At 53.0% G+C, this 16762-nt stretch overlaps 2 protein-coding genes across 2 annotated transcripts; one reads left to right on the top strand and one right to left on the bottom strand.

Moving 5' to 3' along the window:
* Positions 1 to 285: 285 nt before the first annotated feature.
* Positions 286 to 8026, bottom strand: USHBP1 (USH1 protein network component harmonin binding protein 1). Its single transcript, XM_006199087.4, has 12 exons — positions 7503 to 8026; positions 7260 to 7408; positions 6608 to 7046; positions 4643 to 4768; positions 4335 to 4471; positions 4023 to 4163; positions 3576 to 3749; positions 2697 to 2946; positions 1927 to 2145; positions 1121 to 1227; positions 790 to 912; positions 286 to 546 (listed from the first exon to the last, which is right to left on the bottom strand). Exons 1-12 carry the CDS (start codon positions 7554 to 7556, stop codon positions 357 to 359), a joined length of 2109 nt encoding a protein of 702 aa, XP_006199149.2. The 5' UTR covers positions 7557 to 8026; the 3' UTR covers positions 286 to 356.
* A 1972-nt stretch (positions 8027 to 9998) lies between these two features.
* On the top strand, positions 9999 to 16743 carry BABAM1 (BRISC and BRCA1 A complex member 1). The gene is made up of 9 exons (XM_006199086.4): positions 9999 to 10053; positions 10947 to 11288; positions 12049 to 12107; positions 12701 to 12821; positions 12904 to 12982; positions 13700 to 13724; positions 15122 to 15251; positions 15448 to 15534; positions 16257 to 16743. Exons 2-9 carry the CDS (start codon positions 10998 to 11000, stop codon positions 16458 to 16460), a joined length of 996 nt encoding a protein of 331 aa, XP_006199148.1. The 5' UTR covers positions 9999 to 10053; positions 10947 to 10997; the 3' UTR covers positions 16461 to 16743.
* The last annotated feature ends 19 nt before the right edge of the window (positions 16744 to 16762 follow it).

Below are 16762 nucleotides of genomic sequence, written 5' to 3'. Positions count from 1 at the left end.
TGGGCTTCTGAAGACAGATGAGGGCTGGAATTTCAGCTCTGGCTAGTCACCTCACTGAACCCTGAATCCCCCTAGCCAGCCCTGGGGATCCTGTCCCCACAGCCCAAGCACTTCCAGCATGACCCTGCTGACATGTCTTCACATGCCACATGGTGTCAGGCCAAAGATACCAAGTTTTTCTCAAATGCCTGGCTAGCCCCCATCAGGCCCCAGACACCCAGGCACACCAGCCCCCATCACACTGAACACATCTCAACATGCAAAGTCATGCCATGTGACATAACATTACTCCAGGACAATTTATGACATGACCTGCCAGAACTATCTGGCATGTCCAGACACGGCCAGAGCAGGGCCTACAGAAAGGTCTCCCCTGGCCGGGGAGGTCGGCAGGGCAGTCTGGGCCTCCCCAGGGCCCTTGCTGTGGCTTCTAGCACTGCCAGCTCCTCTGCCTGTCGGGCTTCCATTAGTGCCACCTGCTGCTCCAGCTTCCGCCGTTGCTCTTCCTGCTTCCGGTGGGCACCTCGGAATGCCATGACCAGGGCACTGGGTGGGTAAGAGGTTGAGCCAGAAAATAGCCACCCCCCCCCATTCTGCCCAAGATAGGGCCTATGTACTCCCAGTCCCAGATGGGAGCTCTTTGAGATTGGGTTTTCCTGGGATCCCAGCATCACTCAGCAGGGGCTGATACACATCAGGCAACAGGGGAGGTGTGAAATGGATTGAACCTGTCACACACAGGGGCTCAGAGAGAGCCAGAGATTCTTCTGAGGTTACATGGGGACCCACCTGTGAGCTCTGCATAAATCACTGTTCAGTTCAGTACTCTGAGCACGTCTGGCTCGCCCCTTCTGAGCCACCTCTTCTAGTTCTTCCCGCAGAGACTGCAGCTGCTCCCGCAGGCTCAGAGCCCTGGTACAGGGATGGAGAGGGGCTCACAGGCAGAGCAAATCCTGTCTTCATTCCCTCCTCTCACCCACCTGCCCAAGATGCTCCTATGTGAACACAACTGTACACAAGTGTACACACAGCCCTCCACTGTATAAAACACACCCACAGGCTCTCACCTATTCCCCTTACCCAGGCTGCATATCTCCCAGCCCAGGACTCTGACACATACCGGGTGAGTGACGCTGATAGTTCCTGGGCCAGGTCCCCTGGGTCCTGCACTTTTCCCCCTTGGCTTCCATCAGTACCCCTGCTGCCACCAGGGACAGCAGGAGGGCCCTGTGGGAGGCAGAAGGGATGGCAGTGACATTGGTCTAGGTTGTGTGTGTGCTCAGCCCAAGCTGGACATTGAAATCACCTGGACTGTGGTAGCCACAGCCGCTGCCCTCACAGAGCTGCCAGTCTGGTGAGATACCCCAATAGGGGTACAATTACTCCCTAAAAAGGAAAGTAAATAATAGAGGATCTCATTTTAAGGCAGTCCAGGAGGACTTCCCAGAAGAGGTGACATCTGAGCTTCGACCTACAGGATGTCAAGGACTTAGGTAGAAGAGATGATTCAAAATAGGGTTCCAGAAGCTGCTAAGGCTTTAAGCTGAGAATAGATACTATTAGACACTAAGTGGCAAAAAGGAGAGCCTCAGGGAGGAAGCTGGAGTCAAAATTTGGGAAGAGATGAAGTGTGGATGAATGCTGTTGAAGGGAGAGAGGGGAGTATGAATAAGCCTGGGGGTGGGAAGAAGGAGGCACAGGTTTGAGTGGAAGACATGAAATCCCTTGGGACTTACTGGGCTCAATCCCCTCAAGGAAGAAAAGCCCAAAGTACAGGCGTGAACTCTGACAAGCAACTTAAACATTCAACTCTGTTTTTTTGTGCAAAAAAATGGAAACTGAGGCTCCAGGGAGGCTATGATTAACCAGGACCACATCACCAGTAGTATACTGCTATCCCTACCAGATCCAGGCAGAGCCACTCACCTGGGACCACTCCTCCTCGTCCCCACTGCTCCCACCTCCACTGCTGTCTCCGCCACTGCTGGCCCCACCAGTCAGGAGCTGTGCCTTCTCCCACTGCAGCTGCTCCAGCAGGAGCACATGGGCTGGACCCTGGGCTCGGAGGGCAGCCTCCCGCAGCTCCAGAGCCCGCTTTTCTCGCCGCACCAGCTGTAGCCGCAGCATCAGGTCTGCCAGGGTCTCCTGAGAGATCAAGGAGCGGGCAGAGAATTTGTGCCTCTCGGGTCAACTGCTGGGGAAACTGAGGCTCTAGGAAGCACCCCCGGAGGGCTGGTCAGGCAAGAATGCAAACCCTCACTATGATCTAGATTGATGGGAAATATTCTCTCATAAAAACAACAACTGTAGAAATGGCAGTTCAGAGAGAGCAAGTATCTTAGACAAGGTCAAGTAGCAGCTCAGGGGGAGTGTCTGGAGTTTCTCCAAATTCAGAACCTCAGCTCTTTCACGCCAGGCTACATACCCTAGATTATGGCCTGCGCCTATCTCTTTTCCATAGGAGAGGCATTTTGGAAAGCCAGATTTGGAGTCTTACAAGAAACTGAATTCCAGAGGACAAATTCCTATTCATCCCTCAGAACCCCAGCTCCCATTTGCCTCCCTTCAGGAAGCTTGCCCGCAGACAAGCAAAACTCTCCCTTACACTTGGTCCTGGAATCACATCTCTCTCAGACTCAACAAACGGCTTGGTCCCACCAGGAAAGACTGACACATTGACCACAGCCCATGTGTACCCGTGTGGCCGCCAGGTCCTGCTGGATCTGCATCTTCTCCAGCCGGGGCAGGGCTGGGCCAGGCTGGGTCCCCAGAATGGCCTGCACCATGGCTTCCGCGTGGGGCACAGTGGATATAGGTGCCAATGGGGGACCAGGCTCTGGGGGAATCTTCACTAGAGCACGGCGCTCCTGGAGACGCTGGACATAGCCCTGGAGCTGGGCAGCTACCTCCTGTGGTGTGGGCCTATCCACGCTGCTGCCCTCGGGGCTATGGGAAACAGAAGAGGGGCCTATGTCAACACGGGCAGGCCTGGTTGTGCTACCTCCATGCCAGACCTGGTGGGCTCCATCCTCTTCTGTCTTATTGACCATGATGCATCCTTCCTATGCCATCTATGGTGGGCACAGTCAAAATAACATGGGGGCACCATAATGTAAACCCTAATGGGCAACATCATCCAACAGTGATGAATAACGCCAATGCACACCGTCACTTATGCCATCATGGTGGGTGCCGTCACGCCAACCCAATGGGCAACATCATCCAACAGTGATGAATAACGCCAATGCACACCGTCACTTATGCCATCATGGTGGGTGCCGTCACGCCAACCCAATGGGCACCATCACTCAACTTGCCAAAACTGTTAGGCAGCATCATGCCAACCCCCTTAATCAGTGGGCACCATTGTCCATCTTCATGCCAACCCTGCTGGTCTTACACCAAGCCCAGTGGCTGTCACCACCGTGCCGATTTTGTTGAGTAGCAACCAGCCAACTCCAGCAGGCCTCATGCCAACTACAGGAGCCATGCCAACCCCTAACATGGGACCAGTTCTGAGAGCCCAATCTCCAATCAGAGCCCTACTCACTGGCCCTCCCGGTTCCCAGGGGTACCTTGGATGTGGATCCTGCAGTGTCCCTCCGTCCATGGCAGCCTTCTCTTGCACTAGCAGCCTCTGAGCTTCCTTCTCAGCCACCTCCAAGTCACCCATGAAGGCTTCTTCTCCTGCTCTTGAGTCTGCCTCCCGAAGAGTGAGGAGGGCCCCATATGCCTCCTCACAGTGTTCACTGTGGGACAGCAGTTCTGAGCACTCCAGGACACCCATCTTGCTGGGGAGGTGACATCCCCACTTGTTCCAGGGCCCCTCTCTTCTCCCCTCACCTCCACCACAGGGTGTTTGTAAACTCCTTCAGTGCTTTTGGACTAAAATTGCTTTAAGTCAGTTTCCATGGTGAGGGAAAGCACTTTCCTGCAAGGGCCCTGTCTCCCTCTGCAGATTGGGGCCATCCTCTGAGGATGCTTCCCAGTCAGTGATATTATCATGGGCGAAATGCACTGACCTATACTGCAAGGCCAGACGCAGAGCAGTGGCCTCAGCCTCCCGCTGGCCCAGCTGCATGCTGAGGCCCTCACATCGGCCCTTGTATTCCTGGAGCACAGCCGACAGCAGACGGTTGAAGCATTTGAGCTTCTCAATGTTCCTGCCTCCGGAGGTGGGAAAGAGGAAATGTGAGAGGCCTTGAAGGGCAGTTAGGACTCAATTGATTTCCACCCTCCCCCACCCCCAACCCACTCCAGCTCCAGACTCCTGCCTTTCTATCCCAGCTGGGAGGCACCAGTGCCCTTATGAGCTCAGCATTTGTGGCTCTTACCCTCGGAGCTGCCCCATCTGGGTTTCTATGATGTGCATCTCAGGAGCAAGGGGCTGGGTGGGGAGAGGTCCGAGTATCTGGGTGCTGGAATCACTCTGGAGGCGCCGGAGTAGGGGGTGAGCCAGGGAGAAGGGATCCTGCCAGAAGGAGGCGAACTGATTCACCCAGATTGTCACTGAAAGCCCAGCATCATGGGTTTAGGCCTTTTCTGACCCAGAAGCTATTGGAACACATGATCAGTGATTTGAGTCTTACTTCCCCAAACCCTAAGGATCTTAAGATCAGAATTTTTAGCTTTCCACACTCACCTGAGTGCCCCAGGTCTCTCCGTCTACCCCAGAGCTGCTGGAACCACTGCCTGAGCCTCGTGCTTGGTCACAGGAGGGAGAAGGGAAGGGCTCCAGCCTCATCAGGGAATCCTGAAGCTCCTGGACCTGTGGGGGAATGTGGGGTCTAGGGGCTCCAACCATCTTTCCCTAACACTTATCCTGGGGCAGTGGCAAGAGCCCCAGCTTGAAGGCAGGACCCTGAGATACGCATCCTGCCAAATCCCTCACCATACAACCTTGGGCAAGTCACTCAGCCACTCAGAGATTTCTCTTTCCTTAAACATACAGATGGCCAACAGGTACATGAAAAGATGCTCAACATCACTAATCATTAGGGAAACACAACTCAAAACCACAATGAGATACCACCTTACATCACTTAGAATGGTCAGCATCCAAAAGACAAGAGGTAACAAGTGTTATTGAGGGTGTGGAGAAAAGTGAACCCTCGTGCACTGTTGGTGGGATTGTAAATGGGTGCAGACACTACAGAAAACAGTATCGTGGTTCCTCAAAAAATGAGAAAGAGAACTACCATAAGATCCAGCAATTCCATTTCTGGAACCACTGCCTGAGCAGTGTGCCTGGTCACAGGAGGGAGCAGGAAAGGGCTCCAGCTTCATCAGGGAATCCCAAAGATTCCATTTATCTGAAGGAAACCAAAACACTAACTTGAAAAGACTTCTGCACCACCACGTTCATTGCAACAGTATTTACAATAGCCAAGACATGGAAGCAACCAAGTCTCCATTGATGGATTGGTGGATCCATCCATATATATAAATATATGTATATATTCATGAATGGATATATATATAATGAAATATTATTCAGCCATAACAAATAAGGGATCTTGCTATTTGTGACAACATAGATGGTCCCTGAAGGCACTATGCTAAGTGAAATAAATCAGCCAGATAAAGACAAATACTATATAATATCACTTATATATAGAGTCTAAAATAAAACAAAATTTAAAAATTGAACCCACAGATACAGGGAACAGATTGGTGGTTGCCAGAGGCATGGGGTATGGGATGTGTTTTAAAAAAAAAAAAGACTTAATCTTTCCCGGCCAGGAAATGGGCCCTAATCCTTGTGCTGGGCTCCTATAGCCCCAAGTCTCACCACTTGTATCCTTCTCACCCTGACATCCCTGAGCTCTGGACTCGGACATAGAACTGTCTCTTTAGTGGCCCCAATGTGGATGGCTCAGGGCATTTCGAGCTCATCAGGGTCCAAAGAGCTCTGGTTTCCCCTTCACCAAACATGCCCCTCCTGCAGCTTCCCGATGTCTCGCTCCCGGTCTCCCAGGTTCCCAACTCATCTTCAGCCCCTCTCTAGTTTTCACACCCATACCTGCCAGCTCTTCCTTCAACATCACCCAGAATCTGCCCACTTCTCTCTATCTCCACAGCTTTCACTACTGCATCTCTGGACCAGTGCCTCCACCCTCTTCCTCCACTAGCTGTTCCTGTCATAGCCACCAGAGGGCGCTTGCATCAAGTCTGTACCCTTGCTTGCTCAGAACCCTCTGTGGCTCCCACTTCACTCAGAGCAAAAGCTCAAGTCCTCCCTGCGGCCACAAGGCCCTGTCACCTCCATAACCATGTCTCCTCCCACTCAGCTCCACACTGGCCTCCCCACTCTTCTCTTAACACACCAATCACACTTGAACCTCAGATTCATTGCACATGCTGTTCCCTTTCCCTGGAACTTTCTTCCTGCGGATCCTTGCATGGCTCCTCCCTTGCCTTCTGTGGTCTTCATTCAAGTGGGCCTCCCTGATCACTTTAACTAAGGCTGCAAGGAACCTTCGTTTGGGGTTTAGCAGCCAAGGCTCCATAAAGTTTTACAAATGAACAAATGATTGAATGTGTCCTATGCCAGGCCTGCCTCCTTCCTCACTCAGGGATCCCTGGGAGGCAGGCCTGCGCCACTCACCTCTCTCTGCAGCATCTTCTTCTCAGCCTGAATGACCTTCAGTGAAGACTGTGTGCGGTTCAGCTCGTCCTCCCGGCTGCCCAGGGCCAGACGCAGCCAGGCATTCCTTTCAGCCAACCGGGCTGCCTCCCGCTGGCAACCCCCAGCCCCCTCCTGCTCCAAGCAGGGCCTCGGTTCCCCCTCGCTTCTGTCCTTTGCCTCCGCTGGCCCAGGACAGCTTGGGGGCTGGCGGCGCCAGGCAGCAGCGGCTGCCTCCAGGGAGCTCAGAGCCTGCTGGAGAGTCTGAAACACATCGGGGGCTCCAAATCCAGAGAGGAGAGTCTCCCCATCTCGTGGGGCTGCCCCTGGGGCCTGGTGGGCTTCCTCAACAGGCTCATGGGGCCCCTCGGGGGCTACGGCTGGTCCCCTGCTAGAGTCCCCATCAACTTCTTTGTCAGTCCTGTGAAGAGGTGAGAGACGGAAAGTTCTGGAAATGGGGTCATCTAGGGGTGGCTGGCAGCCAGGGGCTTTGTAATGAGGATAGGACTGCATTATGCAGGGTCTTAAAAGTCAGGTTTAGGGCAGTGGGACCCATGGAAGGGTCATAGAAGATCTATAGGTCGGAAAGATGTGCCCGGTCCGTAGTGGGGGAAACGGACCAATCAGACCTTACCTGCTCTCCAGGCTCTGCCCTTTGGCCTCTGCCTCAGGGCCCAGCAACTCTGGCTTGCAGCTATCCTGAGATGGCACCGGGCCCAGCTCAGAGCTCCTGTTGGCTGCCTCAGCCTCCTCTGAACTCTCTGCCACAGGGTCCAGCTCACCCTGCAAATAATCCGTAGGACTGAGCTCTGAGCCAGGCAGGTCTGGGTCCTGGGGTCTCTCAGAGCTAGATGTGGCAAGGAGAGGGGACACTTACGGGCAGAGCGTGCCTCCCTCGCCGGCTTCTGGGCCGTGTGGCCCTGGCACTCATTATCCAGAAATCGGTGTCCTCTGACTCCTTCTCCTTCCTCACCCACCAAAACCACAGCCTGATCTCAGCTTAAAGTAAATTACAGCCTCAATTTCCTCTTCTGTGAAATGGGCATTGATTTCCCTTCTCCAAAAGGATCCGGAATTATCAATGTGGATTTGGCACATTTGAATGCCTCCCTTGACAGGCAGCTCACTACCTCTCAAGGTTGCCCTGACCTCTTCCCTCTCCTCTGCCTCCTTTATTTTTCACTACCTCTTTGCTCCCCTCTCTCCCCTATCTGGGCTTGGGACCAAGACTTTAACAGTCCCCTCTCCTCCCCAGGGCTCTCCTGAGCCAGAGTACCCAATCCTGGGGTTTGGTCCCCTCAGCCCATTCAACTGCTCTGTTCTTCTGGGGGCATCTTGGTCAGAGGAACGAGTCCCTGGACACTCTTGGGGTCACTCTGGCCACTGCCCGCTCAGGCCTTGGGCTGCCCAAGGCCAGCCTGGGAGGGACCGGGAAACAGGAAGCCCCCTCCCCTGGCCATGTGACTTGTTATTGTGCATGCAGTTTCCTCTTCAAGGACAGCGGCTTCCTCCAGCCCCAGCAGGAGGACACATGTCCAACTTTTGAGATGTCAGTCCCTCTCACCTCTGCTTCCAAGCAACCCCATGGCTCCTCCAACTCTGACCCTTGGATTTTATTTCTCAGAAGCCAGAATGTTCCCCTGGGCCGATGCTCTTCATCTGGCCCCCTTGTGAACTTCTTTTCTCTGCTCATACCTTCAGTGTCAGGGTCAGAGTTCTCATTCTGTTTCAGTCACAGATAGATTTGGGATTGGTAACCTTGAGCAAGTGATGGTCTATGATGAGCCTCAATTTTCTTATCTTCCTACAGGGTCATGGAGTTTAAAAAAGCAATTTGCACATGCCCGGCACCAATCCGGGAACTGAATCATAATGCACCCTTCTTGTTCCCTATGACCTCTCTGACTGCCCCATCTCTGCTTCCTCTGCCAGCTGCTGTTTCTCCTCCATCAATGCTGGATCCCTCAGAGCCCAGATGGTCCCTACATCCTGCTCATTTTTCCTGCATCCACCTCTAAGGGGCCTCCTCCTTGTCTTTATTGATAGTTCCAGCCCAAGCCTCTCCCCACTACCTGGATGCCAGCCCAGCTCTCTCTCTGGGCTCCCCAGCCACCCTTCCACTCCCTGCCCCACCCAGACCTCAGAGGCAGAGATATCATTGTTCACCTCCCCTGCTCATACACCCTGCATGGCTCCCCATTGCCCTTGGGAAACATTTTAAGCTCTTTAACCTGGCATTCAAGGTCGTTAAAAAAAATGATGCCTGCTGCTGGCACCAATGTGTACTCCATGCTCTAGTCACAATGACTTCCTCCATGAATAGCTGAAGGTTCTGATTTCTCTCACACCCTGGGGCCTTTGGCCATGCTGTAACCTCTGCCCAAAACACCCTTTCCTTCCTTTTGCACTTGGCTTAAACCGTGTAGAGCCCGGCGTGAATATTTCTGGTCCCACTGACAGACCCTATGAAGCCATATCGTCTCGCTTCTATGTCCGCAGAGGTAGTAGAGAAATTGCAATTCTCTGACTTGGAGGTACCCAGAGGCATGGAAATTCTCTTAGCTTGTGCTCCAGCCATGTTAACCTGTGAGAGGCTCCACCACTCCAAAGCTCTTCAAAGCCTCCAGAACTTTGCCCAGTGGTTCCTTCTGCCAGGAATGAGCTTCCCCCTCTCGTTTTTTCTAGCAAATTCTCCATCCTTCCAGGCTCATTTTACACAACTCCTCCAGGCCGTCACCGAACCTGAGCCTGCCTGATGTGGGCAGGCTTAACTGACTCTTTCACAAATAAAGAAGCTGACGTTCAGTTTTTAAATGGTTATGGGGCTGAAAGGAGACGTGTGCATGAAGAAACAAGGGTGGTTTGAAAGAGTTCTGGTTTAGTATTTTTAAATTTTTGCAAATATATGTAAAAGAAGGAGCAGAATTAAATAGCTGGGCGGGCCTTGGAACCTGGTCGACTCTACCAATCACCAATCAGCCCCGCCTCTTCTAAATCCCGCCCAACTCAGTCCCACTCCGGCCATCACAAGGCAGACTAGGCCTTCTCCATCCTTCTGAGCCTATTCCATTAAAAGCCTCACTCCACTCAACCTTTCTCCAGCCTAAGACGGCAGAAGCGATGACCAGCGCAGTGTGAATCGGCCTGAAACAGAAAAGCTATGCCTTAATCTCACTTTAGCCAATCACATTCCAGATCCCGCCCCACTTAACTCCACTCCAGTTCTGACACACTCCAAACCCCGCCTTCTAGCACGGTCCCAGCCTATCAGTTTCCAAGGCTCTCCAGCCTCGTCCCATTCATCTCTTACGGCCTGTCGGACTGCATTTCCCAGGGGGCGTGGCGGCCGCGCCGCACCACTTCCGGCTGCTAAAGATGGCGGCTTCCTAGGGGTTCGGCAGCCGAGTTGGAGGGAGGCTCAGTCTACGGTGAGCAGTTGGGTGGTGAAAGCGCGCGGGATCCGTTCCTAGAGGCCCAGCTTCCCTTACCCTAGAAATTCAGTCCCTCGCTTGCCCTAGGGTTTCCGCCTTCAGCTCTGGTTTCTCCTGCAGTCTAGCCTCCATCCCTCTTGCTACAGCTAAGCCTTGTTTTCCTTGGAGGTTATGGGGGATGCAAGGCGCTCAGAGACCACCCCCGACAGCCCCAGATAGGCGAACTGTTCCACTGGCGTCCTGGTCTTTCTCAAAGGAACTTGGAACACTCAGATCTGCTCCCCTCCCTTGTGCAGACACCCACTCGGCAGCCAGAGCCCACTGGGGAGAATCCTAGAAGTTATTATTTCTCTCTTTACCAAGACATTTTCAGTTTCAGGTAACAGAAAACCCAACTCAGTCTGGCTTCAGTAGGAAAGGGAAGTTAGGCATAGCTGGATCCAGGGGCTCTGACGTCTTATCTGCTGTTTTCTGGGGGAGCATCACTTCAGGCAGGCTCTCTTTCCCCTCTTGGAGGCAAAGAGGCTCCTAGTAGCTCTCGACTTGTAACCTCCCAGCTCTGCAATTCTAACGAGTCCCTCTTCTCTAACAGAACTATTCGAAGTCCCAGAGCTACCCCTCACTGGCCTGTGTTGAGTCATGTCCCCATCTCTGAGCCATTCACAGTGGCCAGATGTGCTCACTAGCTAAGAGGGGGAGGAGTAGAGTTAGCCCTACAGAAAAAATGGGAGACTGTTACCTTAAGTCAGAGTGGATGCTGGGCTGATAAGTGTAAAAGGCACCTATTCTACAGATGAAGAAACTGAGTTCCTGAGAGGAGCAACTCTTACAGTCAGTAAGAGGCTCATGCCTGTTCTGCCCAATAACCAAATGCTTTTAAAACCCCTAAGGAAAAGATCCTGGCTTCCTCCGTTCCTGCTGCATCCTGCCACTCAGGAGCCATGGAGGTGGCAGAGCCCAGCAGTCCCACAGAGGAGGAGGAGGAAGAGGAGGAAGAGGAACAGTCAACGGAGCCCAGGCCCCGCACCCGCTCCAACCCTGAGGGGGCTGAGGACCGGGCGGTGGGGGCCCAGGCCAGTGTGGGCAGCCGCAGCGAGGGTGAGGGTGAGGCTGCCAGTGCTGAGGACGGGACCCCCAACCCTCCCGGAGCTGGCCCCAAGCCATGGCAGGTGCCTCAGCCAGCCCCAGAGGTCCAAGTGCGGACACCAAGGGTCAACTGTCCAGAGAAAGTGGTAAGTGATGGCTTGGTCTGTGGCCTTGAGGCATTAGGGAACCTTGGGTTAAGCATTCTCGTCTTTCAGGATTCACTTATAAACAGTCCTTTTGTGTTAGACTCTTAAGGCTGTCACGAAATATGACTGCAAATTAAGTGACTTAAAACAACAGAAATGTATTCTCTCACAGTTCTAGAGGCCAGAAGTCTAAAATCAAGGTGTCATTTCCCTCTGGAGGCACCAGGGGAGGAGCCTTCCTTGTCTCTGGCAGCTTCTGGGGACTCCAGTTGTTCCTTGGCTTGTGGCCGCATCACTGCCATCTCTGTCTCTGCACCTAGCCTTCCCCTTTATGTCTCCAAGTCTCCTCTTTTCTTTTATAAGGACACTTCTCACTAGATCAGCATGACTTATATCAAGATCTTTCCCTTGGTTGCATCCGCAAAGATCTTAATTCCAAGTAAATTCACATTCTGATGCTTTTGGTAGATCTGTCTTTTGGAGGGCCATGGTTCAACCCACTCTGTTTTCCTCTTTGTGTGTTAAATGTTCTCTGGGTTATTTATTCACTCATCAACTAGGATTCCTAGTCGAGTGCTCTGTTCCCTGAGCTACCTCCTTCCAAAGTGGATGGCTTGGTTGGGGATTGGAGGTCATCATACAGCCTTTTCAGATGGGGCTGCCTGGAGAGGGCCAGCAGGATGGTGTGGGGGCCAGTGTTAATGTCCAGTCTCCAGGTGCTGCTGGCCACAGCCCTCACCACACTCCAACTTCATAACAGATCATCTGCCTGGACCTGTCGGAGGAAATGTCGCTGTCAAAGCTGGAGTCATTCAATGGGTGAGAGGGCCTCTGGGTACTTGAATGTGCAGCCATGGCTGGGAGGGGCCCAGCCCCCAAAACTCAGGGCTCTCTCTCTGAGACACTGAATGGCCTGCTCTGGGGCCTGGCGATGTTGGCAAGTAGCAGTGAGAACTGGTAATGATACGGCTGTGGCCCACTGGGGCTCTGTTCCAAGAGCTGTCACATGCTGTGTATCACAGCAATGACTTGAAAAATCTGAGAAACAAAGTGACTGGGCCCAGGCCTCACAGCCAGTGGGCAGAGCCAAACTCAGACCAAGGCCTGGCTGACCCCAAAGCCCTTGCCCTGAGCAGCTAGGTCTCTTTGGGGTCAGGCAGCAGGGCCTGGAAGGAGCCTAAGGAGCTCTGGGAGATGCCAAGGATGAGCCCCCCTTCCCCTCCTTGGCACTCCTGATGACCCATGGCTGAGCCAAGGTGGGGGTTCTCCCAAGGATCAGATGTGAGACCCAGGCTGGCCCCAGGGACCCATGAGGAGAGGGTCAGCTGGGATGGGTTCGCACCAGGGCTCTGCCACCCTCCTGCTGCATTACCTGGGGCTTAAGCACCCCCTCACTCTCTGGCCACCCCCAGCTCCAAAACCAATGCCCTCAACGTCTCCCAGAAAATGATCGAGATGTTCGTGCGGACAAAACACAAGATCGACAAGAGCCATGAGTTCGCGCTGGTGGTGGTGAACGATGACACCGCCTGGGTGAGGCTGGGGCACGGCCGGGTTCCCTGGGGTCCCCTGGGGATCAAGGGCACCCCTCGCTGAGTCTCGTGCTTCCTGGCAGCTGTCCGGCCTGACCTCTGACCCCCGAGAGCTTTGCAGCTGCCTCTACGACCTGGAGACGGCTTCCTGCTCCACCTTCAGTATCCTTCCATGCAGAGGGCTCCAGGAGCAGCAGTGGCGGGTGGGGGCTCGCCCAGCTCAGATCCCGATCCCAGTTCTACCACGTCAGGCTTGAGCCAGTCACCCTTCTAAGCCTGTTTCTTCATCTGTAAAATGGGAAGCCTGAACCCCCATCCCACAGGGTCACTGGGAAGATAGAGTACAGAAGCAAAAATTGCTGATTTGGATTCCAGAGATCAACAGTGCATCCACACAGGGAATAGTTCAGGAAGGGCCAAGTACACAATCGGTGCACAATAAATGGCCATATGTGACTGAGAAGTCTCAATCACTGCTTCTGCCCCTTTAACCTGAATCTTAAAGGCTCATTGCAGCCCAGAACTTCGATATAATATGATCCCAGTGAGTTACAAAGAAAACAATGTGTTGGGAAGACGGGGACAGGGACACCCATGGCTCTTTCATGAGAGGAGGATGGCTCGAGCCCCGTGGGGAAGGGGGCTTTCAGTCACTAAGGGTCTTCAGGACATTTGATGCTGGCCCTCTAGTTCATGTTCTGTATTGAGGGAATAACAGGCTCAGAGAGGGCAAGCAACCAGGCTAGGGTTACACAGCATGTCTCCTGGCAATAGGCTCAGAGGCATCTGTGCTCTCCTGGCATCAGGAGGAGGAAAGCCCCCTTTCCCTGCTTACCCGCGCATTGCTGCCACCAGTCTTCTCCTTAGCGTTCCCACCAGATCTGGAAGGTCTCTTCAGCCTCATGTAAGTCCCCCCGGGGGAACTTATTGTTCACCACCCCTTCTGGGTAAAAGCTCCAGACAGCCCAGAAATAGACATTTAGGAAGGCCTCAAGTCTTCTTTTCCCACCCTTTCTTCTGGGAACAACTGCTCACTGACCTGTCTGGAAGCAGTTTTGCAAAAGAGGTTCTTTCTCAAGTCTTGCTGTCCTTTACTCTGTAACAGCCCAGTGGTTCTCCGGCGGCGGCGGCGGCGGCAGCAGCAGCAGCAGCAGCAAACTTTTTCTTTAAAGGGCCAGACAATAAATATTTTTGGCTTTGTTGGCCACGTGGTCTCTGTTGTAGCAACTAGACTCTGTAATCTAAAAGTAACCACAGACCAGATGCCTCCAAGTGGGCGTGGCTATGAGCCAATAAAACTTTATTCACAGACACAAATTTGAATTTCACATCATTTCTACATGTGGCAAAATAGTCTCCCTTTGAGTTTCTTTCTTCCCAACAGTTTAAAAATGAAAAAAACAAAACAAAACTCAGCTTGTGGGCCCAAGGAATCCAAGCCCTTTTTTTGTCAGCCCCCTGATGGTGGTTGTGGAGTGTGTTTTGCCTTGTTTGCCATGATTAGCCTGGTACAACCATCTCGGCAGATTTTGCAAGTGAATCTATGGGATAAATTCCCAATGAAAGACATGCAAGAACAAGGAGGTGTGTGTTTTTAATTTTGCTAGACTTTGCCAAAGTACTTTCCCAGGAAATTAACCCTGTTTATCTCCCCCAGCACCAGGGTTGACCACACTGCTGAATGTTCTGCCCATCTGATAGGTGGGAAGAGGCCACATCTTGCTTTGCTGTGCTTTTCTTTTCATTCATTTTAAAGCCATTCATTATTCTTTCAGTAATTTGTCTATTTGTCCCCTTTACCTATTTTTCTAGAAGGCTGTTGGCTTTGTTTTTGTTGATCAGATTTGCTTTTTACATATTAAGGGTATTAGCCCTTTGTCTGCCTAGTGTCCTCTGCTCAACATGAGATCCACCTGTGGCTGAGTGGGGAACTGGGTGCTGACTTAACAAATAAGATGTGGTCCCATGCAGGGGTAAAAAAAAATAAGATGTGGTCCCTGCCTAAGAGTCTCCTGGCCTGGTAGGGCGGGTCCAGCTCAACGCAGTGATGGGGGATGCTCAGGGTGCTGAGGATGGCTGGAGCAGGCTCTAGCTTTGGGGTCAACAAAGCCTCTGATGGAGCAGGAGAGGCCAGGCAGAAAGGCCAAGCTAGGGAGGTGCTGGGGCACAGGGAACAGCATGTGGGAAAGCTCAGAGGCAACAGTGAACTTGGGAGGGGTCAGGTGGGGCCCCCAAGTGTGATGAGAGGAGTGGGCTATCAAGGTGTGCTCTGACCCGTCCTCCCTCCTTCCCCCTGTGTAGCCAACAGAAGACTGAGCTGCCAGTCACGGAGAATGTGCAGACGATTCCACCACCATACGTGGTCCGCACCATCCTTGTCTATAGCCGTCCACCCTGCCAGCCTCAGTTCTCCCTGACAGAACCCATGAAGGTGAGCAAGGCCTGGGAGAGGGAGGGATGCCTACAGCCAGCAGGATGGTGGTTAGATCCCAGGAGGGACTTCCTGATCATAGGAGCTGGGGTGCCTTGAGACCAGTTCCCAGAGCCTAAGGCAGAAGCTGGGGAATTGTGGTCTTGGGGGCCTGGGGTGACCCAAGTCCCAAAGGCTCGCTTTCCTCCCCCTGCAGAAAATGTTCCAGTGCCCTTATTTCTTCTTTGATGTTGTTTACATCCACAATGGCACCGATGAGAAGGAGGAGGAGATGAGCTGGAAGGTGAGAGACTGCTGTGAGTGTGGGTGGCAAGAGGGTGTAGGTGTAGATGGGATGTCTCAGAATCCACCTGCCCTAGTGTAGGGGGTGGGGGGAACACCTCCATTTTGCAGCCCTGGCCCTGCTGGATCATGGTCACTCAGCAACCATTCCCACATTTCTGCAGTGAATTAATGGGGCTGTTGGGACAATGGCTCAGGAGCATGTAGGGTCCTGTCCACTTCCTCACGGCTTCCCTCTCTTGTTGCCATTACTTTCTCTGTGCCTGCTGCCTTCTTGCCTTGTGAGGTTCTGCTGGTTCTTTACATCCCAGCCCTGAACTAACTGGTACATGGAGTCAGGCACTTATCTCTTTGAGCATCAGTTTACCCAGCTGTTAGCCAGAGGAGTTGAGCCCAGCTCCTGTTTATACTTCAATACCCAAATTAGAAGTCCCTACTCTGGGAAGCCTTCCCTGCTCCTCAAGGAAGATCAACATGGGGGCTGGGGATCATTGTATCCAACCATGCCTCTCCAGACCAGGGGCTCCAGCACTGAGACCTTTTGGGGTTCTAGCACTAGGTGGGTGGCATGAAATGTTTGCTGAATAAGGGAATGTTTTCTGCCTGGCAAACCCCTCTTTACCCTTCAGAACCCATCCCTGAGGCCCCTCCTGGGAAGCCCTCCAGACAGGGAAGGCCTGTCAGGGGAACCTCTGTCTGAACAGCCCTTCATTGACCCCACAGGACATGTTTGCCTTCATGGGCAGCCTGGACACCAAGGGGACCAGCTATAAGTATGAAGTGGCACTGGCTGGGCCAGCCCTTGAGCTTCACAACTGTATGGCCAAGCTGTTGGCTCATCCACTGCAGCGGCCCTGCCAAAGCCATGCCTCCTACAGCCTGCTGGAGGAGGACGATGAAGCCACCGAGGTTGAGGCCACTGTCTGAACCATCTCTGTACATCCAACCTTCTTGTACAATGAAACCTGTGGCCTAGAATACTGGTTCTCAAACTGGGCTCTGTAGGACCCCCAGAGTAGGTCACAGGAGGCACCCCAGGCACCTGGGGAACCCTGTAAAGAAACCCAGGGTTCCGGGAAGCATCCCAAGGACTCTAGGCAGCCATTCCCCATGTTTTCCAGCCCACATCCCACTCCCAGTTTTTCAGTTGTAATTTTTGTTATTACCTGTGTGATTTTTGTCATCAAAATAAAAATCGGAGACTCCCTGACCCAGGTCCACAACAATCA

This window comes from Vicugna pacos, chromosome 22, assembly GCF_048564905.1.
Source record: "Vicugna pacos chromosome 22, VicPac4, whole genome shotgun sequence".
Classification (NCBI taxonomy): Eukaryota; Metazoa; Chordata; class Mammalia; order Artiodactyla; family Camelidae; genus Vicugna; species Vicugna pacos.
Note: the sequence above shows the minus strand (reverse complement) of the source record. Positions and strands in the feature narration are given on the sequence as shown.

Coding starts and splice junctions, on each gene's coding strand:
- USHBP1 (XM_006199087.4), bottom strand. CDS start 7,556: ATGAGTGCCAGGGCCACACGGCCCAGAAGCCGGCGAGGGAGGCACGCT. Junction 2,146..2,696: donor AGGACCTGGCGGCCACACGG/GTACACATGGGC, acceptor TTGATCTCTCAG/GAGACCCTGGCAGACCTGAT. Junction 1,228..1,926: donor ACGAGGAGGAGTGGTCCCAG/GTGAGTGGCTCT, acceptor TGCCTCCCACAG/GGCCCTCCTGCTGTCCCTGG.
- BABAM1 (XM_006199086.4), top strand. CDS start 10,998: ATGGAGGTGGCAGAGCCCAGCAGTCCCACAGAGGAGGAGGAGGAAGAG. Junction 11,289..12,048: donor TCAACTGTCCAGAGAAAGTG/GTAAGTGATGGC, acceptor ACTTCATAACAG/ATCATCTGCCTGGACCTGTC. Junction 15,535..16,256: donor AGGAGGAGATGAGCTGGAAG/GTGAGAGACTGC, acceptor TTGACCCCACAG/GACATGTTTGCCTTCATGGG.